Raw genomic sequence first — 24,772 nt, forward strand, 5'->3', positions numbered from 1 at the left:
GCTCCATCACTTCCACTTCCTTTAGGCTTTTGCTTAACCATCACCTTCTTTCTGAGCCTTTTTCTATTACCCTATATAAAATAGCACTTTCTGTGCCCTTCATCCTATGCTTTATTTTATCCCATTGCACTTGTCACCGTGTAATATATGTCTACATTTTATTGCCTTCCTCCTTTCACAAGAGTGTAAGTTTGTGGAGAGTAAGGCCATGATCTTCCTGCTTCATTCCTGGTATTCAGAATAGGGCTTAGAACATAGTAGGCACTCAGTAGACATTTGTACGAATGAATCATTATCAATTTCAAGAACAACACTGGTGTGTAATAATTCCTTCTCTAATATTGATCATGGGTTACACTGAGGAATCTTTAGTTAGATTATATTATATCCAAAGTTAAGAGTACATCCAAACTTTGTTAGATTCTTTTTTTAATGTTTTACATGGCACTTGTGTAGTAACCCCTCATATAATCAATCCTTTTTTACTAATGAATATGCCTAGTGCTAAATCCAGTAGTCCAGAGGATGTTAAGTCTCTCCTGTTCATTTTTATTAACCTCTTTTTTTTTAATTTATACACTCTTGAGTTGGCATTCCTGAAAACCTCAAGAAATAATTTGAGGTTTGAGGGGATTGTTAACTCCTTTTTTTCTTTTTCCAACCTGGAATGCTCTACTCTGAGCAAAGATATATCAACATCAGAGTATATTCTCAGAGGGAATAGTGCTTAACACAGTGCTAAGATCAAAATAGATGCTCAATAAACACCTGTTATTGGAAAGAATAAAAGTATCTTGGTGTGAAGAGCAGGCAAAAGCCAGCTTAGTATCCAGCTTTGCCTTTGCCCAAGGGGAAATCATTATTTGTTTTGGAATATTGTGACTTGTCAGAGCATGTTTCCCATGTTCAAGTATGTACACTTTGCAAAGCCAAATACCAGTGACACTTGTAATCTCTTTCATTGTGTTTGAATTGTCTGTATCACTGTTTATCTCCATTGGTATGGGTAATTAAATATAAACTGAATGTTACTATTCAATCCTGTTCTTCTTCATGACTGTACTTCCTATTAGTAAATGAGGCCCTCAGGAGCTAGAGAATTCTTCTAGGCTATAAGGGCACCATTTGTTGAGATACAGCCATAATATACTTAAGTCCAACAGTTAATGCAATTGCCAGTTTCAAATTATTTCCTGACAAACTGAGATATATGCTAATAGTAGTCTGGAAACCACAATCATTTTGGCCCTGTTCATTAAATTATGACCTACATTTCAAAGTCAGTGATTTATATGGATTAACATAAACAAACAGAAAACATTATATACCATTTACTTGGCAGGAATATCTTGTGTGTACTTAATGATCACAAGTAATCACCAAGTAGAGTGGAAGGTCTTTTGCTGTTACTGAAAATGTAATAAGTTATTATAGTGCAGTCTGTTTGTGTAGATGTAAAATGTAGAGTAGCTACTGTATATTGACATAGGCTTAGTTACCTGAATATTTTCATGTCTTTTACTTTATAATGATGCTAGGGAAACATGAGAAATATTTCATCCTGGTATATAGGAACAAATGCTGTTATTGAAGATTATGTAATACCTGCAAAAAAATATTGTTGAATGAGTTTTTAATAAATACTTTGGCCTTGGTCATTAAAGACACAACTAGCTGGTTTTAGTAGTTTTGAAGGTGAGAAAGAATGAAGATACTTTAAAAATTAAGACTTGTATTGTATAATAACTCTGGATCCATGCTGGAATGTAAGCAAGTCTAATATGGAGACTTATTTCAATCCACAATGACATCACCTCTATCCAGACCTGTCTTAGAAGGATCTGAGATACCAGGCAATTTCCCAAGCTTGGGTCCTGTTTACTCTTTCCTTCTCAAAAAAAGTTTCCTACCTGGAATTTAGCCTGTTTTGTTTGTTTTTTTCCTTTTTATCTTAATAATCACTTTTCCATTTTTTTTTTTTTTTGCTGGCCCATTTTCTGGCCTCCTAGAATCAGTTATACCTCAGGTATATACCATTTCTTCTCCTTTTACATTAAACATTTATCCACTGTCATGAGTCTTCCCTTGTATAGATTACCTTCATTCACATATTGCTATCAGTCTGCCTGGATGCTCATGCCAGGGAGCTGAAAACCTCAGGTGGTTCTGTTAATACAAGCTTCTACCTTCTTTGGTCGACTCATGATACCCAGCTACCTTTTATTCTGAGTAATTAATTCATTTTTTGGTGAACACGTGTCAAACATATTCAAAAACATAGCTATTTTTTACTCTCCTTAATATCTTGACTCTCCATATGTTTCCCTTTTCCTTGTATACTTTAAGTCTCTATTGCCTTATTCCTGACCTCCAAGCTTCCAGATTGGTCTGTCATCTTAATCATGTCCCTTTCTTGCCAAGAATTTTGAAATGGTTTTCTTTGGCTTCCATAATAAAGACCAAATTCCTCTCCTAGGCCCTGTAGGATCTCCAGCCATATTTCCCATTATTTCTTTGTGAGTTCAGAATTATAAATATGCTCATTCATAAATTAGTCCCTGAGCAGATGTTTGTTGTTTCCACCTTTGGTCTTGTGTTTCCTCTGCTTAGAATTCTGTTTTGCTCATCCTCCTCCCAAACTCCAGTTTTGTCTTTTAAATTGCTCCTCATCCTCAAGAGCTCACACAAATATCCTTTTTTTTTTTTTTTCTCATAGTGCCGAGGACAATTGTCTGAGAATTAAAACATTTGATTCTCCTAATTTTAATATGTGCTATATGACCTTCAGCAAATCACTTACCTCCATTGAATTGACTCATACATTATTTGATACCTCTTGCATGACAGTTGTAGTATTCTGTGTTCCATTATGTGTTCATATCAAACCTGACTTACAGCTTTGATTGCTCTTTGGGGACTGGATCGAATTCCTATGCCTGTAACACAATGTGTTGTACATAGTTGAGGGTCACTTTGTGGAAAGAGTGAGAGAACTAAGTTTTAATTCAACAGATGAAGATGCTATTGTTAGTGAATGGAATGGGTGAGTGAATATCAAGGCAAGCACACTCTTGAGTAGATTCCAAGTGCCTGTTAGAAAGTAAGCTTTTCTGGATATTTTAGTAACTGCATTGCTGGGTACAATCTGTTACCTGTTCAGTAGCCATATTATTTTCTTATATTAAAAGAGACAATCCAATCTCATGAATAATCTAACAGAATGCTACTTAGATGTTAACATGGATACACATCATCTGGAGATCTTCTTAAAAATGAAGATTCTAATTCATCAAGTCAGGAGGCCTGTAACAAGGTCTAGGATCTTGCATTTCTATTTAGCTGCCAGGTGAAGCCAGTGATATTGGTTACAGGACATCTGAATACAGTCGGCCCTCCATATCCTTGATTTCCACATCTGAGGACATTTTTGATCCCTGGTTGGTGGAACCCTCAGTTGATGAACCTGAGGATGCAGAGGGCTGACTGACTCTAAGGGACTTCAGCATCTGCAGAGTTTGGTATCTGCTGTGGGTCCTGGGACCAATCTCCTGTGGATACCAAGGAATGACTAATAAGTGTTATTTCTTTTCCCTAACAAAATTGGGCCATTTGCCCTGCCGACAGTAGCATTTAGATTGTGGTTCTGGGAAAGAATCTGTAAATGATCTGTTTCAGAGAAAGTCAATCTCTTTCCACATTTGTATGTGTTTATAACTTACTAAGCATATGTATTTTCTCCTGTCTATTTTCAGAGGAGAGAAATGACTGGATCAGTGTCCTGTTAAATGCACTGAAGTTACAGGCCCTTTCCTCACAGTCTCAAGGAGCTGTTGCACCTGAGAAATGTGGATATCTTGAACTGAGAGGCTATAAAGCTAAAATTTTTACTGTGTTAAGTGGAAACAGTGTGTGGCTTTGCAAAAATGAACAGGTGAGCTATGTTACAGTGATTGCAAATTGTGGTTCCTTACATTACAAACGTGACAAAACTACATTAACAACAGTGCTTTGTTTGTTAGACTTATTCATGTTTTACTGATAGAGTTTTGCTTTTGCCTTCTGTACTCCACTAAATATAAAAAAGAGTTGCTCTGTTGAATTTTCTCAGTTCCACCAGAATCAGGAAGGTAATCTACATCAAATTTGAGAATGGACATCACTCTTTGAAGGAACTGAGGAAATAGAATCATGAAAATTAATTTTTGAAAAATATTCTTAGCTGAAGTAACATTACAAAACTACATGAGAGAATAATTAAGAACCAATTAACCATTACATCCATTGTTGAATAGACCTCGTTCTGCATCTGTTGTTATTTCTTTTGTTTTGTGACAGAAAATTATAGAGTAGGCACAGGTAACATATTTTCTTGAGTTTACAGGATTTGGGGTTCTTTTTGGTTTTGTTTTTGTCGGTTTTTTTTGGAGTAGATACGTTGCTTGCCAAGGAGATAATTGACAAGAGACAAGTGATTGATATACATACATACACACGCATGCATACACACACATGTCACATATATAAATAAGATAGATTGTTGGGATATTAAATTTGTTAACATCAAAGGACTCAGTAGAGAATTTAAATGTTTTGAGGAGACTGATGTTAGTTTTAACAAATTCTGTTAATTTCATTTGATTCTGTAGACTTCTTTTTCTCTAACATACCTGGTTTTTAATATGTATAAGAAAATTATTTTCTTACCCCTTTTTAGGAATGAATTTTTAATCTTTCAGCCTAGAATGTATTAGATACTTAGTCATTATTTGTGGAATTAAGCAGTGTGTTTTGGATATCCAATCTAACATGAACTTAGTTTGTGATAAATTATCATGGATTACGATAAAGTGAAATATAAATGCTGACATTTTTCATAACAGAAGATAGAGATAGCAACTCAAAACAAACAGTAGTTTCAAAAAACTTAACTATAGATCTTTATCCAAGGCATCTTCTGAACTTCAGTGTGGATTTATTAATTACGTTTTTAAGGATAAGATTTCTTAGCCAATTAACTGTGGAAGGCATCATTGAGCACTGTTGGCATATTAATAACATGGAGAGTTAGCATATTCCTCAAGAAGGGTGGTGATGTACAGCATAATAATGTGTATGGATTGAATATGAACATTTTCAGTCTGTGAAGATGCTTAAAACTTAAAAAAAAATGGAATAAGGTTAAAAATGCAAAATTTGCATGTATCAGAATGGAAGTTACTCTGCCAAATTAATTGAGGTATTCATTTTTTACTTGCACAGACCTGATGGACTTCCAATTACGAGTTTCGTTATTTACATTAGCTAGATTGTCTGGGTTTATGTTATCCTCTAAAAGTATATGTTTTTAAAGTTTTATTAATACTTTCTGGTTAGCAAAAAATTATAAATTCTTGCTTTAATAATAATTGAGCATGAAGAGCATAATAATGACCACCATATGTTGGGTACCAGATACTGTGCTAATTAATTTATAAATATTCCCTTTTAATCTTCCCCACAAATGTAGGAGGAAGATATTCTCATCCATGTTTTATAGATGAGGAGAATGACAATTAAGTAACTTCTTTAAGGATTACAGTTCATCATGCAGAGTTTAATTTAAAACAAGAACTTTATAACTCTAAGCCTAGCTTCTTAGCCACTATATCAGTGTCTTTTTAAAGCGTATGTTGAAAAGAAAATTTCTGGCTTGTGACCTTTTAGAAATAGACTAAGAATTCTTTCCTTGAATAACTTAGTTGCCTAGGAAGTTCAGAGTGTGCATTCAGTAAACATTGTATACCATGTCAGACACTCTAAAAATGGTGTGTTTACTGAGGAGAACACAGTCTTACCTTCCAGGAGGAAAAGTCAGACAAGTCAGCATTTATGGTGGATGGTGAGCTCAGTGCTTTATTAGACTTGTGCAGAAGTTACAGAGAAGGGCAAAAAGGGCATCTAGTGAAGTCTGGGAATTACAAACACTTCCATATACAACTAATCAATATTATCTCCTTAAAAATTAAAGCATTTTTGCTGGGCCCCTCCTCATCTTTTGAGAAGTACACCCATTTTTGATGAATGTATATTTCAAGTCTGTTTTCAATGCTTTAACATGCCCGTATGTGTGCCTTTAAAAAGTGCACACCATTGTTTGTATATGTGGTCTTAAAAAAAAAATTACATCATATTATATAGAGCCAGGTCTTAAGGCACTTGGTCTTGAGTCAAGTCTTAAGGAATTAGTTGGCTCAAGACCAGATGGATAAATTAAGGAAGGCCCTTCATGTTTAGGCCCTGACATACCATTCCAGTTTCATCTATTTTTACATCCTGGTATATGTCTTTCTCTCCAGAGGAAGGTTGCTCGTGGGTTTTCTTATGTGGTTGAGCAGACTGTGGAAAGAACTTGGGTGACAGGCTAAATAAGGAGTCCTTCTGAATGCAGAGGGCTTTAAGCTAGTGTTTTAGGAAGAGCACTAAAAGATAGTAAAATAGTTAGATGTCACTTCTAAAAGTTTTATACACACAACACATGAAGTAATCTTATGGTTTTTTTAAATGATAGAAAAAAAACTAATCGTAAAAATGTAAGAGGTGTTAGATTTGAACCTCTGTATCTTAATTTGTATTACATCTAAGACCAAGAATCAAAGCTTAGTTTAAAAAAAATTAAAATAGTGATTTTTATCACCCACATAACTTACAGTATAAATAAAATAAAAAATAAAACTGACCTACATCCCCCTCACATATGAACTATTTTTATTTTTCTTGCCTCTATTTATACATAGTTTTACTGATTTACTTTGGAAGTTTCTCCAGAGGAAGTAAACAAAGAGTGGATAGAGGTGGAAGGGTAGCTGCTACAGAATGTGTTGAAGAGTTATTAAAATGGAAGATTGGAAGCTTATTTAGAGCAAAGAAGATTGGACTGGGCTGTAGCCGTTCTGGGTTTTCATTCTTGCTCTGCTACTGATTGGCTCAGATAATTAAGCTAATCTCTTCCAGTTTGAATGGCATCACATGAAGAAGAGAGTTGGATTACTATCTCTAAGGCCATTATTTAAGTTGCATGTTAAAATTCCAGGTATCTGGGCTCCTTCCAGACCCATTGACTTATTTCTGGGGACAGGGGTTTGAATCTGTATTCCTATAAAGCATCCCAGTTGACTCAGTGACTGCTGATGCAAAAACCACACACAGTAAATCACTGCTTTATGGGGTTTTCTTCTTTAAAAATGATAAGCATGCAGCTAAAGAAACGAGATATTTCTGGAGATGGAAAATGTGTAAAGATCTCCTGTGACAGCACTGAGTGCTGCTTTTAGTTCATCATCCCTAATCTTGGGGTTGCTATACCTCTTTTTGAGGTTAACTTTCACTTGGAAGTGTGTCTTTTTCCTGATCAAACACTTTGAAATGTGCAAATGTTTAAGTGGAAATTTAAGACAATCATTTTTTAGTGGTAATTACTTTTCAAATAGTTTTGAAGAACTATTACTAATAACTTGTGTATGGTTCTAAACTATAGTTGCTGTTTTGGGTTTTTTTCCTACAATCTCAATTTTTATATAAAATTTAAATTTTTCAGCCTATAAATTATATGATAACTGCTTAATTCCTTTTTCTGCATACAAACTCCTGTTACCAGAGCGTGATCTATTGGAAAAATTAAAACTCCATTTGCAAAATCAGCATACAGGAAAGTGTTTGAAAAACAATTTGAAAATGTTATTTCCCATAAGTTCCTTTAACTCTGTGTATATATCTGGAAATTTACTCTAACTTTGTGGATTATTGTTTATCTTTTCTAGTGCTTTCCCTCTACTTCCCATAGGTGTCCTTAATATTCCATGTCAAGCATCCGTACAGATATATTTGCAGTAATTCTTTCATTTTTTCTGGATCTATCCCTTCTACTGAATCAAGAACTTATATTTTCTAAGTTAAAATAGTTATTAGAATAGACTATCATAATTATGGTCTTAGTTTTGAAATTCTTTATTTTTTAAGAAAAGTGTCATGATAACAGCAAGGAAGATGCCAATCTGCACATTCTCAACACTACACTGCCAGGTCTAAACTCTATGCAATTAACATGGACTTTTCATTTTCTCAGTTGCTCAGTTCAAAGATTTACTTTTTAAAAATCTCTTTCTTTCCCTTTCATTTATTAGTGGCTTGTTGAAACTAACTTAAAGTAGCTTCTGAGTAGGAGAAATGCCTTAGGGAATGTTAGGGTTTTTTGTTTTTTGTTTTTTGTTTTGTTTTTCCAGATGGGCTATAAGAGGCAGAAAAGAACTATGAAGAGATATGTAAAAACATTTGTTAGAGAGGAAGATGGCAAAGTAAAAATAGATACTAAACTTCTTTACCTAATTACTCAGTTGAAAAACACTGTGGTGCTATTATATAAATTAAATGTTATCCCTTTAAATGCTTACACCATCTCTCAGCCCACCCCCCATGTGTTTAATTTTTGCATATTTTCTTCTATCCCTTGTTTCTGCTTATGTTTATATGCCTGCAATATATTATAATTATGATAGTTTTTCCACATTGTTACTTCAACTTTGTATAAAATGAGTTGTGTAATAGAGTTTGATTACAGTTCACTGTGTTTCTGTATTTATTCATCTGTTTTACAAAAGTTTATTGGGTACCTCTTCATTCCTGGGTGCTGCTCAAGGCACTAGGGGCTCACTAGTAACTCACAAGGTACCTGCTCTTTAGGATCTTACCTTCTGATGGGGGTAACACATCGTGATAAATAAATGAGATTTCTGAGAGCCTTCTGTTGGTAACCTTTTCTTTCTTTTAGATTTGCTTTTTGGACAAGAATTCCTATGACCCTTTTCTAAATAATTGTTTATATTTAAAATGCTGTTAGGTACCTGAATAGGTACCAGTTTCATTTTAACTTTAAAAGTGTTATTATTTTTATATTCCCAAATTAAGGCTGTGACAGTTTACTTTATTCACTGTTGTGCCCTTAGGAGTTCCAGGCAAGTAGCTGACACTCAGTAAACATTTGTAGAATGAAATGGTTGAATTAATAGTCATTTACAGCTGTCTTCATGACTAGAGAGTTTGTATTTGAAAAAAAAAATTTCTTTTAATATTATTTTCTTCTTTATGAATTCTCTTTTCATTTTTTCCTATTTGTTTGCTGGAATTATATTGTCACTCCTGACAATTTCTTTAAGCTCTTCATATAATATAGATATTCATCTTCATGTCATGTTTTCTGCAACTGTTTTTCTAAGCTGTTGCTTATTTTTCACTTTTCAGTTAATTTTTATTTACTTATTTATTTATTTTTGGCTGTGTTAGGTCTTCGTTGCTGTGTGTGGGCTTCTCACTGTGGTGGCTTCTCTTGTTGCAGAGCACAGGTTCTAGGTGCGGAGGCTTCAGTAGTTGTGGCGTGTGGGCTCAGTAGTTGTGGCTTGTTGGCTCTAGAGCTCAGGCTCAGTAGTTGTGGCACACGGGCTTACTTGCTCCATGGCGTGTGGGATCTTCCCGGGCCAGGACTCGAACCCATGTCCCTTGCATTGGCAGGCAGATTCTTAACCACTGCACCACCAGGGAAGCCTTTTCAGTTAATTTTTGTTGCATAGAAATTTTGTTTGTAGAGATAAATTGTGTGTTTTTTTCCAGTTCATAGCTAATAGACTTTCTGTATTCTGAAAAATAATTATTTTATACATTTATTTATCTTGAAATGATGTGGGTGTAGTATAGAAGCAAGTATTTTTAAAATTTTAGATAGGTAATGAAATATGAACATACCCTCAGGTATATATATGTAGTCTTATATATATGGTACAGCTACTTGAACGGAATTTCTGCAAATAGATATGAGGTGAATTTAAGATAATTGACTTTGGTTTCCATTTGTCATGTTGTCCTGACAGCCAGTCTCCCATCTTTTCCTGATGAGTTTTTGAATATCGTGTTAATATTAGGGAATTCATTACAACCAGATGTCTTGCTTGGTGGGTTTGTGTATCCATTTAATGAAAATTGTGGTGTTGAGGTTTTAACTACATTGACTTGATTAAACATTCTCAAGTCGGGGTATAGCAAGAGACTCATTCCCCCAACATAATGTTCCCTCGTGTCTGGCATGGGAATGAAACTCTAACAGGATTTAAATAGACCTCATAGGGCTCTGGCTTGTGTGGTGCAGAAAAAAAGCAGCAGGATGGAGGTGGTGGCCTGCTGTTTCTCTGGTTCTATATCTGGCCAAACTCTGCATCTGGTGTTTCCCTGGAAATCTGGTGCCAATGTCATACAATGCCACATCTGTTTTCCACAAATGTCTAAGCACCGAGTTCTTAAATTCCTGGCATGGAAACCTGGCATCTGGTGTTTCCAAAAATAGGTTTGAGGTTTCAGCGAATTTGGGGTTAACAAACCCTTCTTTAATTTTTCTGTTTAGGAATCAAACTGTTGTTTTGCTCTTTCACCTTGTAGTTTTAAAAGGTAGTTTGAGCCAGGTTCTGTTGCTTCGCATTTGTACAAATAACCCATTTCAGTGTCGTGGTAAATATTTGCCATTAAATCTAATCTGAATGTTGAATATCGAATCATTGGTGTGAATACTTTCAGTCACTGCAAGTAAAATGGATATATTCTCATTGAAGACAAATTCTGTATTTAGAACCCTCAAATCAGGGGACTGTCTGGATGTATCAGACCCCCAATGTGTATTTCTTTATTCAGTTTTTATAGCAATGCTATATAAGGTAGATAGTACTGTCTTTTCATAAATGAGGAAATGGAGGTCTAGATGAATTAAGGACCTTGCCAGTAGTCATACAGCCAGTAAATGGATCAGCCAAGATTCTCCCCCAGTTCTGACTCCTGGTGCCTACATCATCATTATCACCTTTGCAACATCAGACCTGCTCTGCCAAGTGTGGCCATTCATGCTCTTTGAGATCCTACATTGTATGACAGCAAATTAGCTGTAAAATATAGTTTACTCCAGAATCTGTTTTTAGCTTTATGCTTTCTGCCAATATATTTCTACCTATTGAATTTCTACGCTGTTGTTTTTTTTCAATGCAGTTTATAGGGTTTTAAAGGTTGAAGTTTGGCATGTTCCCGACTCATGCCTATTTTTCAAAATGAGAATAGTGCTCACAATCAGATTGTAGTTAATGGGTAATTTAGTTTTAATTTTCTTGAAAATTTAACACTCACATTCCATCCCATTTTATAAAATTTATATATGCCTGCTAGTTATTTTTAAGCATGCATTTTCTTGTAATTAACTTTTTAATAGGTAATATGTTCGGTTGCCTTCAAATTCAAGAGGTATAAAATAACAATAATAATAACAATTAGTTAACTGGGAGTAGATAGCACGTTTTGCACCAGGCATTATTCTAAGCATTTTTTATGTGTTAATCCTCACACACTGATGCAATAGGCACTACTGTTAGCCCCATTTTGCAAACAAGTGAACTGAAGCAAGAAAGGTACGCTTGATCAAGCTGGTCTGGATTTTGTTGTTTGCCCAGTCAAGTGTCACCTCCTTTGGAAAAAATAAGAACACAGCTCTCTTTTCTGGGTAGGATTCAGTGCTTACCCTACAGCCATGGTTTGTTTTTTAGTTTTTTTTACACTTATTGCAATTCTCTCTCATTCCCTCCTTAGACTATAAGCTTCCCTGAGGTGAGTACCCTGTCTTATGCTTTTGTGCAGACCCACGACTTTGCACATTTCTGGCAGTTGCTAGGTACTTACTAAACACGGTTTTGCCAGGACAAATTTTTTTATTTAAAAATGGCTGTATCTGCTCTGCCTTCTTTGCAGAATTGTTAAGAAAATCAAATAAGAGTTCATAGCTGTTTGTAAGCTTCAGAGCACTACACTAACAGATATTAAATCAGTTATGGAGTGTATATGCTTAATGAAGACCAATGCTTTTAAAGCCTTTGGACATTAGAAGAAAGGTTGGAATACAGGATAAATAGGTTCTTGACAATCCAATGTGTCACTGTGTTCTGACCAGCCTAGTTTTAACCATTAGTCTTAATAATTTCAAATGGTTTTTGTATAATCTGACTGCATGCTTTTTTTTTTGCTCTGCAGAAGGCAGAGAGAAATGTTTGTATCCTGATATTTAAGTGCTGTAGACTCATACTATCTAAATTCTACAACTGGTTCTGCTGTCTAATTCAGTGTTTCTCAGTATTTGCTATGTATGAGAATCATATGGTGGTAGTTTTGTTTTGCCTTTTTTTAACTGAAAATCCTTAGGCATGCCCCCTGATTCATGGGATCAGAATCTCAGGGTGGTAGGAAGAGATCAACACAGGTAATTTTGATGAGCGTCTAGGAATGAGATATGTTCTAAACATGTTCTAAAGACTGTGTGGAAAGATGGCTAAATGTCACCACAAATATTTTTAGTAAGAAATGCAGTTGTTTCATATTTAATAGCTTTCAAGAGCACTGACATTTATTTTGTTACTCTGCTGTACATTTTACAGTCCATTTGTGCCGGTGAGTTCAGTGGATACTCTAATTACTCAAAACCATATGGCCATGGCAAGCAGCTGATAAATGGGTTACAGTTTCTTTCCAGGCTAAAAAATCATCTTTGCCTTGCTTGGGAGAAATCTGGGGCCTTGAGCCAACCCTCACTTGTTTTATTTTTAACAGAAGTCGCAGCTTTATATGTAGATACTTCACGACTTGCTTGTCAAAATGAGGCACCATCTCTTCAGGCTGGAGCCTCAGTGAGGCTCATCAGTTTCCATCCAAGGTTGTCAGTCTTACCATCTGCTAGTCTGATGGTCTGAGTCTGTATCTCCGCCCTTAGTAACGCGCAGTACCTGCAGGCCAGGCCCCTTCAGAGAATAATAAGCAGGAGTAGTCTGATAGCCAGGTCTCGTCAAAAGCTGCATCACAGAGAATTGTTTGAAGAAGATGCAGCCTGACTGTTTTATTCTAGAGGTACCCCCATATCAAGCTGAGCCATCAGAAAGCTGTTTCTAAAATATCTTACCTAGCTACCCCTACTTTATTTTCTGATTTATAAAAGAGAGTTTGAATTTCTAATCACATGCCCTGGGAGTTTCTCCAATAGTTCCATTATCCAGCAGAAGCATTGGTATAGATAACTGAGAATCTGTTTTCTTTAATTTGATAATTATAAGTTTAACTCTATACCAATATGCTAAAACTTATTAAAATGGGGCAGATTGGAAAAGTTTGATTCCCCTCCTCCATATAATACTGTTTTTTGTTAGGTGGGCTTATGATACAAAATGGAAGTATATCACCTTCTAAGTGTTTCACAACACCTAGCATGTCTCTGCATCTTTATATTCCTGACTCAATTTCTGGCTTGTTTCTCCCAACAAAATTAACCATTGTTCTTTTATCAGAAAAAATCATACTCAATTTACAAATGGGTCATTTCTTCATTCTCACTAAAAACTTGTACATTTTAGAAAATATGAAGTGAAACTTTTCTGCAGTTTGTGAATGGAAATCCTCTACGAATGGGGGAAATTTGTTATAATGTTGTTTTATTCCACTTATTTTATCAATCAGGAATGTATTAGTATCAGATGACAAAAACCTGAAGGTTAGTTTAAATAGACAGGGATTTGTTTTAACAAATCTCTTGCTAATGCCATCAGAGAACAAGATGCTTCCTATTTTTTTTTCCTCACTCTGGCATCCTTACAGTACAAGAATTTGTCCTCAGGCTTTTCATCTCAAGGATGCTTATTACATTCTAAAATGGCTTTGTGCTTCTAGATGTTGTTTCCCTGAGAAGATGGAAAGGCAAGGAATGAAAGTCTTTTCTTTGAAGATTTGTCTCTCCACCCACCTCCTCTTGCCCCCCAGGCCCGGAATTATTTATATTTTATTGACCATAAGTATGACATATGTTCACTCCTAGCTGCAAGGGAGATAGGAAAATAGTACTTTTGCTTTTAGCTTGTACAACAGGAGGGACAGAGAGAAGACCTGTGAATTGTTTCTTTCACGGTCTCTGCCAGAAGTGCCCTTCCTGAAAGTGGACCAATATTTTTTGCAGTCGTCTTTAGTATGTCTACTTTTTCCTAGTCATAATTTAATTTAGGTATTCAGAGCACATTTAATCTGAACCTGTTCACATAGATAATTCATTTTTTGAGGTACAGATTAATTATATTTTTAAGGTGTGAGATGGTTTGATAAATCAAATTCCAGAATGCTTATGGCTAGATAATATATTGCAAACTTTTATGCTTTTAGAAGGCAGACTTTGTAGCCTTTTGAACAGTTTCTAATTTTGGTAGATCAAGCTGAACATAGTGGCTGTAGGTGCTGAACCAATGGCAGTTTTCATACGAAAATAGCATTAGAGGAGCTTTTAAAAAATCTAATTGAAGGAAGAAGAAAGTAATGAAATATTGGAAATGAGATAAAATTGTAACATAAGTAATGCTTTTGGTTGAGAGCAAATGAGGAAAATAATGTGACAGAGCAGAGGTAACATACAGCAGAGCAAAGAGCGAGCAGTCAGACGGCTTGGGTTTCAGTCCCTTTCTACCATGTACAGCCAGCCGCACTTTCCATGTCACTTTACCTTGCTGAGCCTCGGTTTTCCCTTCTTTTCATCTAAATAGTGATTATACCAACCTCACAGTGTCATCTGGCTCCCCCAGCTGGAAAACGGCTGGGCACATGGTAAGGGTTAGTTCACTGTTAGTTCCTTTTACTAAATGGCTAAAGGTGAAAAAGTGCCTAACTGTTAACAGGAATGCGTATGTAGTTCAGGATCTATGTCCTAGTCAACTTATGTTTCATGTGAAAAGACCCTTGCTTTATTAATAGCCTGTCAAGCTTCAAATGCTATCATGTTACCATGTATTGAAAGTGACTATCTAAAATAAAACCACTCTCAATCCATTTTTAATGAAATAATTCCATCTTTATATGTTGTAGTAAAATTTGATGAGATTTATTGAATTTTAGAGAATATAAATGTACTTTCAAAATCCATATTTTTGTTTCTTTATAATCTTTTGTTTTTCTCCAAACTAGGATTTTAAGAGTGGACTTGGTATTACCATAATTCCTATGAATGTAGCAAATGTAAAGCAAGTGGACCGAACTGTGAAACAGTCTTTTGAAATAATCACTCCTTATAGGAGTTTTAGGTAAGTTATATTTAAACATTTTTTGTTTGTACTACTACAGGAAAGCTTGAGTGATCCCCTTTTACATTGCCAATGGTGATTTTACTTCTTATAGGACACTTAATAAAATTATGTTCTTACTTTTTCATATTTTATTAGCCAGTATATAAAAATGTGCCAGTAGGCACATGAAAAGATGCTCAATATCACTGATTATTAGAGGTACGCAAATCAAAACTACAGTGAGGTAGCACCTCACACCAGTCAGAATGGTCATCATTAAAAAGTCTACAAATAATAAATGCTGGAGAGGGTGTGGAGAAAAGGGAACCGTCCTGCACTGTTGTGGGAATGTAAATTGGTGCAGCCACTATGGAAAAGAGCATGGAGGTTCCTTAAAAAACTAAAAATAGAGTTACCACATGATCCTACAATCTCACTCCTGGGCATATATCTGGAGAAAACTCTAATTTGAAAAGATACATGCACCCCAGTATTCACTGCAGCACTATTTACAATAGCCAAGACATGGAAGCAACCTAAGTGTCCATGGACAGATGAATGGGTAAAGAAGACGTGGTATATATATATACAATGGAATATTACTCAGCCATAAAAATAATGAAATCTTGCCATTTGCAGCAACATAGATGGACCTAGACATTATCATACTAAGTGAAGACAAAGACAAATATCATATGATATTGCTTATATGTGGAATCTTAAAAAATGATACAAATGAAATATTTACAAAACAGAAACAGACTCACAGACAGAAAACAGACTTATGATTACCAAAGGGGATGGTGGGGAGGTAAATTAGGAATTTGGGATTAACATATACACACTACTATATATAGAATGGATAAACAACAAGTACCTACTGTATAGCACAGGAAACTATATTCAATATTTTGTAATAACTTATAATAGAAAAGAATATGAAAACTATATATATATAAAACTGAATCACTCTGCTGTACATCTGAAACAAAGAAAAAAATTATGTTTTTACTTTTTCATATCATGTAATTTATTATCCAGTGTATAATAACACCTTGCAAAAGTGATTTGAATAATCATACAACCTGAAAGATACTAATTTCATGAGATTTGTGTAGTTTCTTTTCATAATACCTCTTTTTCTTAGAAGGCTTGGTGATTTCTGATCCACAAATATGTGAAAAATTACTTTATTTTGAAGGTATAAAATAAAAAGAGATATTACATTGTCTTTAAGCTGTATTGTTATTTTGCCCTCTTTTAGCCTAACCAAATACAGTCTGTCCTTTAAGAGCAATCCCTAATTACAATTGCTCCATGATTTCTTAAAAGTAACCTCAGCTCAAAATGTTGCTGAATTTAATGGATCTCATAGCACGTATGATCAAATACCTTAGCATTTTGATACGTGTCTTGTATTATGGCACTCTGGTAATTGCTTTATTATGACAATGAAACAGAAAACTTAATGTGTGTTCTTAATATGTGTTAATGATCTGTAATGACCCTCTGGGTGCACCACTCTCCCGGCACCTCAATGTGTTCATCACCCTGAAAGCTCTTCGAACCCTGTTGTTTGGGGGATTTTATGGGGGTTTCATTTCATAGACAAGATTGATGAAATCCTGGGCCATTGGTGATTAATTCCACCAGCCTCTCTCTCCTTCCCAGAGGTCACGGGTTGAAAGTTCCAAGTCTCTAGTCACATTTTGGTCTGCTGACCAGCTCCCATCCTGAAGCTGTCTAGCCTTCAGCCACAAGCTATCTCATTAGCGTATAAAGGACTTTTATCATTCAGGGTATTCCAAGGGTTTGGGGAACTATATACCAGGAACCAGGGACTAAGACCAAATATCTGTTTTCCATTGTACCATATGGACTCTGACCAATCTCTATAGAGAAGCAGAAACCACTAAGGAATTTATAAATATTATAGTGATGATGGAACCATGAAGTGATTCAAAAAATATAATCCATGTAGGCCACTCAATTTCTTCATAGATTATGTAGAAAATGTTAATCCTCTATTGTTTTCATTGTCTCTCAAAGCATTTTCATCTTCAGAACAGAAAATTTCAGTATAAAGCATCATTTTGTGGGTCATTGACTGAGTTTGGAGCACTGTATGTAGCACACTTTCTGGCACATTATAAGTACTCAGTAAATATTTCTTGAAAGAGTGAACTGATGTTTTAATGTTTTATTCCTTCACTCAGGCACCCAATAAACACTAAGAATTACATGGCTAAAAATGAGTTAGATTTCTGTTAGAATAGTAATCACTTAAAACTTTTTTGATTTCTCAGTTTCTTAAAGCCATCTGGACATTCTTCTATTTTAAAAACAAGAATCTACCTTTAAGACAAAAAATCAAAATTTCTCATGGGGATAACTTAGTTTATGACTATGGCATATTTTCTTGGCAAAATAAGCCAATAGTCCTGAAACTCTGCCAGTCTCTTATTATTATGTAACCACTGCTTAGGAAACATGACTTCTCTTTTAAGCTTTTGACCTAACAAGGTGATTTTTATATCCTGATCAGAAAAATGTGTATGTTAATTATGGTTCAAGATAGGTAAACAAAGTCATAAGCAATGTGGAAAGTTAAAGGAAAAAAATAGATTTCTCAATGAGATGATTTTTAACAGAAAAGACCCCAACCGCCTGGAAGGCATATTTTTCAGCAGCTGTTTAATTTATGAGTGAAATGAAAATGCAAACTGAACATACTGCTTAATTGGCTTTTACAAGGGAGATCGATAATGCAGAAACGTTAATTGTTTCAGCTTTACAGCCGAGTCTGAAAAAGAGAAACAAGAGTGGATTGAAGCTGTGCAGCAATCGATAGCAGAAACTCTCTCTGATTATGAAGTAGCTGAGAAGATTTGGTTCAATGAGTCCAACAGGAGCTGTGCAGATTGTAAAGCCCCAAATCCTGACTGGGCATCCATCAATCTCTGTGTTGTCATCTGTAAGAAGTGTGCAGGTAATTAGTGATAAGTTATGCTCATCACTGTTTGGCGGCAGATTGGCACTGAATGCTCTTTAGTGTCATATATACTGTGTCCCAGCTAATGGCTATGAAAAATAAAAACAGAGAAAATTTATTACATTTAAATCAAATTTAGAAATATAATTCTAAACTTCTCTTATGCATGACTTAAATATAAAAATTGATTTTTAAGCATGTAATCATTTTTTTTGTGCCTACTGGCCCATGTATGGATTTTAAAAAGACAGTGCTGAAAATTTTAGGTTTTGGATCAATGTGTTTCAGAATGCACCCTGAACACGCTTGCTCTTCATATGATTTGTCCCTTTTTCCTCAGTCATATTTTGTAAGATCTATTTTTCACATCAATCTGCTCTGCACTCTAATCTTGGTTCACCAGATCTGGTATCTCTTATAATGAGAATTTTTATATAGAAGCATTTTCCAGGTGCATTGAAGTTTATGAAAGTAACCAGTACTGTGACTAATTTTCTTCTTGTGATCTTATACCTTACAAACTATTTGACAGCTCCTTGTATTTGGGAGGTAAGACAGCTGTCCAACTGAGTAGAGGGAATGGACCCTAGCGTAGGTATGCGACCGTGGAGGTCTTGGAAAAAGTTAGCTGCAACCTAAACTTGCCTTTAGCTTTTCAGCTCTACTAGGTACTGTGCTGGTCTGGGAATTAAAATGATCTGTAAGACAAAACATGACATTTCCTGCACAAATATATAAATAGTAATTGCAATACAGTGTGATAAGGGCAGGAATAGAGTTGAGCACAGGTTTCACTGAGAGAATGCAGAGAAAGAGGACCTCAGAGCAAAGACAGGACAGCTGCTTCAAGCCCTTCAGACTTTTCTAGAGCTCTGTGCTACCACATTTCTCATCGCACTGAGGTAGATGTCCTCATGAGCTAATCACTTACATGAATAGCAACAATAAAAAGCATCAGTTAATCCTCCTTGACTTTGTATTTTTTCCTAACCTCTTCTCCTCTCCAGTCTCATTGGAAGAGATAGTGTTTGTGTTGTTTAAGGCTGCTCTGTCTACATATGTTCCCTTCCTTTCCTCTCTTCTCAGGATCCTCACCCTGTCACTTATTCACTCTCTGTGTAAGTAAAGTTGGTCCTCCATATTCACGGTTCTACATCAAACAACTGTGGATCAAAAATATTTGAAAAAAAAAAGTACAGGAAGTTCAAAAAAGCAAAATTTGAATTTGCATGTACCAGCAACTATTACATAACATTTTATTGTATTAGGTATTAAAAGTAATCTAGGGGATTCCTTGGTGGCGCAGTGGTTGAGAGTCTGCCTGCCGATGCAGGGGACACGGGTTCGTGCCCCGGTCCGGGAAGATCCCACATGCCGCGGAGCGGCTGTGCCCGTGAGCCATGGCCGCTGAGCCTGCGCGTCTGGAGCCTGTGCTCCGCAACGGGAGAGGCCACAACAGTGAGAGGCTCGCGTACCGCAAAAAAAAAAAAAAAAAAAAAAAGTAATCTAGACATGAATTAAAGTATACGAGGATGTGTGTGGGTTATATGCAGATACTATGGCCATTTTATACAAGGGATTTGAGCATCCTCGGAATTTGGTATCTGTAGGTGGTCCTGGTACCAATCTGAGATACCGAGGGACAACTGTATTCAACTGTGGTTTATTTGGTTCAGCATATAAACTTGCATAATTCTGTTAACACCAGCTTTCTGATAACTTACTATTCTCTTACGTATCATTCTCTGTTCCTTTTTCCTTTCACAGACAAGACACTTTCAAGCGTAGTGGTCTGCACAGGTTTTCTTCATTTCTTTAACTTCCTAGTGTATCATCAGCATCCTGTAATGAGTCTTCGTTTCTCTCACCTCCAGTAAAAATATTTTCACCACAGTTACCAGTGTATTTTACCTCTCAGTTTCTGTGTGGTCAGTTCCTATCTTCACTGCCTTCTCTGCAGTATTTGACACTCTTGACCAATCTGTCGCTCAGTGACTTTCCGTCCTCCCACAACTTCCGACACACCATTTTCTCTTAGTGTGCTCTTACTACTCTGGTCGTCCTTTTCCACGTTACTTTTCCTTTGCCTGCTCCTAAAATATGTGTGTTCCCTTGGATTATATCCTAAGCTTTCTTTCACTCTGATGTTCCTGAGTGAGGTTGTCATTTGAATTCAATACTCATTTTTAAGCAGGGGACTCTCACTCTGTTGGAAACTCTACTCTTATAGCTCCTGCTAGATTCTCAACTTGGATTTGCCCAAGATACCTCAAAATTAACATGATAAAATGGAGCTGTCATTGCTGCCCAGCTCATTACATTAAACTGTATATTCTATATTCCAAATCTTGGTCAGAAGCAATACTATCTACCCTACACTGAAGCCTAAACCTTGAGAGACCCTCTTGACCCTTCCTCTTTCCTTAAAGCCCACCAGGTCCCATCAGTTTTATCTTCTGAATATCTCTAAATCTGTTCTCCACATTATTTCTTTTCCTGCTGCCTCAACTCAGATTCTTTCCTAGGCTACTCCAGCATCCCTTCTTCCTGCATGCTTTTGAGCTTTACTCCTTTTGGTATTGCCTTTCTGTAGTCTCCATAAGTGCAAACCTATGCAGATTCTTGCCATGGGAATTCTAGGGCTTTGTGCTCTGAGTAGTTTCCTTCTCAAAGAATGGAGGAAAGGAACCTATGTAATGTAGAGAGAGGAATGAGAGAAATGAGCTTTCTCATGCGCATTAGGCAAAAGATCAAGGATGATGTCTTATATACCTTTTTTCTATCTCAGCTTAGAAAGAGTCTGACATATGCCTGAATGCCCAGTAATGGCTGAATGATGATTTATACAGCAGAATTAAATTGATTATGATAGAATGCTGGGCATTCTCTTCCAGGCATAATAGTAGAATAAAGAATCGACTTTAGATTTTTAAGTAGGCATTTATTACAGTTGTAGCTAGTTTTTTTTTTAAAAGTAAAGGGATGATATCTGTATTTACTCACATATGTATAATTCACACAGACCCATTATAAAATGTTTTCAGTGACCTACAATTTCTAGTTAATTACCAAACAATTTAAAAAATATATATATATACGTATATACACATACATACATGCACACATACATGCATACGCACACACACATATACACACATGTACATGTATACACACTTTTTAAAAGTGTAATTTTATACCAGTACAGGGTGGTGATGTTGATTTCTGTTATCTTCAGTGCGGTTAATTATGATTCCTGTATGATTACCACCACTACTGTAGGGTGGAAAGTAGGTATTGGCTTCTTTTAAGTTCAAAAGATATATTAATCCACACATACCTATACACGTACATATACACTTTTCTTTTTAAAGGTAAAATACATTTACATACAAATTCCAATAGAAATCAATTGTTTTTTTTTGACTTCAGGGCAACATAGATCTTTAGGACCAAAAGATTCCAAGGTTAGAAGTCTGAAAATGGATGCCAGCATTTGGAGCAATGAACTCATTGAGGTGAGTCCGACTTGACTGTGGTGGTGGTCAGCAGAGGTCCAGGAGGAGGTGTGCAGTGGGGTGGGGTGGTTACTTTAAGAGCTCTCTGATCAGGTTCTCACCACATTATAAAAATGGCTTATAGCCTGTTTGATAGTAGTAACTTTCTACTTTAACTTTCCAAATGCTTCCTAAATGAGACAGTTATTTTAAAAATAATAAATACAAGGAGCTTTAATACTAATAACTACTCTTAAAGGCTTGGCAGCTTTTTTTAAAGCCAGAATTGACTTTCTTTCTTTTTAACCCAGCATGGATAAAATATCAGAAAAGTGAAGGAAAACATTTGGCAAAATTGACTATTCTTTATCTTGGCCATGCTCTGTCACTAACTGAGATCATGTCTAACTTGCTGTCTCCTGTATCCATTCTCTGCTGAGGTGTCTGCACCACTGTCAACCACGTTAGCCCACCTACTCAGCCATTTTAAATGAATCTGTCTCAATGAGAGCTACCTTCAAAAAGTAATATATATACTACCAAACGTAAAATAGATAGCTAGTGGGAAGCAGCCACATAGCACAGGGAGATCAGCTCAGTACTTTGTGACCACCTAGAGGGGTGGGATAGGGAGGGTGGGAGGGAGAGAAACGCAAGAGGGAAGAGATATGGGGACATATGTATATGTATATGTATAACTGATTCACTTTGTTATAAAGCAGAAACTAACACACCATTGTAAAGCAATTATACTCCAATAAAGATGTTAAAAAAAAAGTAATAATGCTTTTGCTTCAATTTGTGTTGCTTACAGTTTCTTTTCTAGCTAATCTTTTACCACTATTATGAGCAGCTAAACTATTTAAAATAGAAATAGTATCTGCTTTCACACTCCATCTTCTGGAAAAAGTTGGGTCTTGTATTTTGCATATTTTATACCAAGATATGCTTTAATTTGTCATGTGAGTCAGTTTTCTGCAGATTCAAATACATTTTGTGAATTGATATGTTTTATAATTTTTTTTGATAATTCAGCTTTTTATTGTCATTGGAAACAAAAGAGCTAACGACTTTTGGGCTGGTAGTCTTCAAAAAGATGAAGAATTACACGTGGACTCTCCAGTAGAAAAGAGAAAATACTTTATCACTCAGAAATACAAAGAAGGAAGATTCAGAAAAACCCTTTGGGCATCTCTTACCAAGGAAGAATTAAATAAGGTAACCAATGAAATGTAACAAGAGACATGGATGTTAAGGTCTTTTTAAATATATGCCAAGGGTTTTGAAAAAAAGTTAACTTTTTTGCTATTGCATAAAATTATTGTTTAATTTTATTTCCTTTTGTGAGATTGTGCCATTGGTTTTTTTCCCTTCATTTCACTTGAGGATTCGTTATCAATAGTGAATAAACTTCTGTCCCTAACTGAAGTTTCTATCTGACGTAGGCCCACACCATTTAAAACTTCGACAACTTTCCCCATTTTAGGGACGGGATACTGAACATAACTTCAGCTGGTACACTGTTGACTTGGTATCACCAAAATTAACTTCATTTACTCAATTAATTTATTTTTAAAAGCAGTAGTTTGTTTAGTGCCATTGATTTGAAGTGTCGTTTGCCTTTGGTTGAGTTATTCCACGTCTTCTTGTGACCATTTTATGTTGCCCTTTTGGCAGAGAATTTGTTAAGCATCCTGCCCCCCTTTCCTTTTTTGATTTTTGTGTTTGTTGCTTATGCTTTTGGTGTCATATCCAAAAAATCATTGCCAATACTGATGTCAAAGAGCTTACCACTTATGTTTTCTTCTAGAAGTTTTATGGTATCAGGTCTTATGTTTGTCTTTAATACATTTCAAATTAATTTTTGTGAGTGGTGTAAGGTAGGGGTCCAATTTAATTTTTTTGTTTTTTGTTTTTTGCACGTAGTTACTCAGTTTCCCAACATCATTTGTTGAAGAGACTATCCTTTCTCCATTGAGTGTTTGTGGTGAACAGATATTTATTGCACACTCACTCATAGCTGAATTCATTTTTAGGTTCTGGGGATACAGTTGTAGTAAACAGTAGATGTGATGCTTTTATTCATGAGAGTAATCTGCATGCAGGGGAGATTGACCATAAACAGCTGCATGCCAATAAATATACCACAGCAAGTGCAGCACGCTGTGAAGGAAAAGAATAGGGTAATGAGAGAGGGAATGAGAGGAAATACATGGGATTAGATTGTGAGAGCAGTCAGAGGCTATATCCTAGTGGAGGGATGTTAGCTGTTTCACTTTCCAGTATCCTCATTTTGCAGGTGCAGAAAAACTAAGACTTGGAGGTGAGAAGGAATTGCCCCAAATCACCTAGCAAATTAGTACAGTCAGGTACAAGAATTTAGGCTTCTTGATTCTGATGTGAAGGAAATTGTAGAGGTTAGCTAGACCATGGTAGAAAAGATAAGTACTCTTTTAGTAGTAGATCCTCTAGGCTGGAGCTGTGAATGTGTCCTGAGACTTCTTGGTTGTACACTCTTCTCTGAGCTGCCCATTGGGATAATCAGTGAGTGGTTGTCCTGAAGTTGCATTACAGAGAGCAAATTAACCAGTCATCTGTCCAGGTGCACCATGTCAGGAAGGAGGAATATGGTGAACCCAAGGCTAAGAAGTCAGACGGAATCAGGGTACCAAATCAGAGAGTTCAGAAGCAAATGGAAAGCCAGTAAAGTGAGGAAGCAAGAAGAGGGGATGGGAAAAGTTGTGAAGGCAGCTTATTATTTCAAAGGAAAAAAATCATGTTCCAGGAGTTTTACTGTTTGTACAATGATGATGTATATCATGTCAATCATGTCTTATTGTGTCTTGCTTGCTGTTCCTCCTCCCTACCTATACCCCCTTACAAAAGGAAAGATCCTGAATTTGTACACATCTTTCAAATTCCCAAAGCATAACAGTAATTTAAAGATTCCTCACATCCCGATTGCTCTGGAAAATACAGACATACAGACATATATGCGTACAACATTCATATGACATAACAAAACATTTAGTGGATACTTCATTACTACATTTGAAATATTTTGAATTTTCTGAGCATCAGCTATTGTCATAGTATGTAAACATACAAAATATCTTCCATGGCAAATATGACGGATTTGAAGATTTGGA

General features: G+C 35.8%; 1 protein-coding gene across 1 annotated transcript in view; it reads left to right on the forward strand.

Annotated features, from left to right (window-relative positions):
• The window catches only part of ARAP2 (ArfGAP with RhoGAP domain, ankyrin repeat and PH domain 2), a gene marked incomplete at its 3' end in the record, with an annotated part of 205,821 nt that overhangs the window by 68,898 nt on the left and 112,151 nt on the right, over positions 1–24,772 (forward strand). Inside the window, exons 9-13 of the mRNA XM_081237829.1 lie at positions 3,753–3,931; positions 15,040–15,155; positions 17,927–18,126; positions 21,559–21,644; positions 22,659–22,841. Coding sequence (XP_081093955.1) covers positions 3,753–3,931; positions 15,040–15,155; positions 17,927–18,126; positions 21,559–21,644; positions 22,659–22,841 — 764 coding nt within the window. The remainder of the gene's footprint in view (positions 1–3,752; positions 3,932–15,039; positions 15,156–17,926; positions 18,127–21,558; positions 21,645–22,658; positions 22,842–24,772) is intronic.

The sequence above is a fragment of the Mesoplodon bidens genome (genome assembly GCF_964165515.1).
Source record: "Mesoplodon bidens genome assembly, chromosome: 1".
NCBI lineage: Eukaryota > Metazoa > Chordata > Mammalia > Artiodactyla > Ziphiidae > Mesoplodon > Mesoplodon bidens.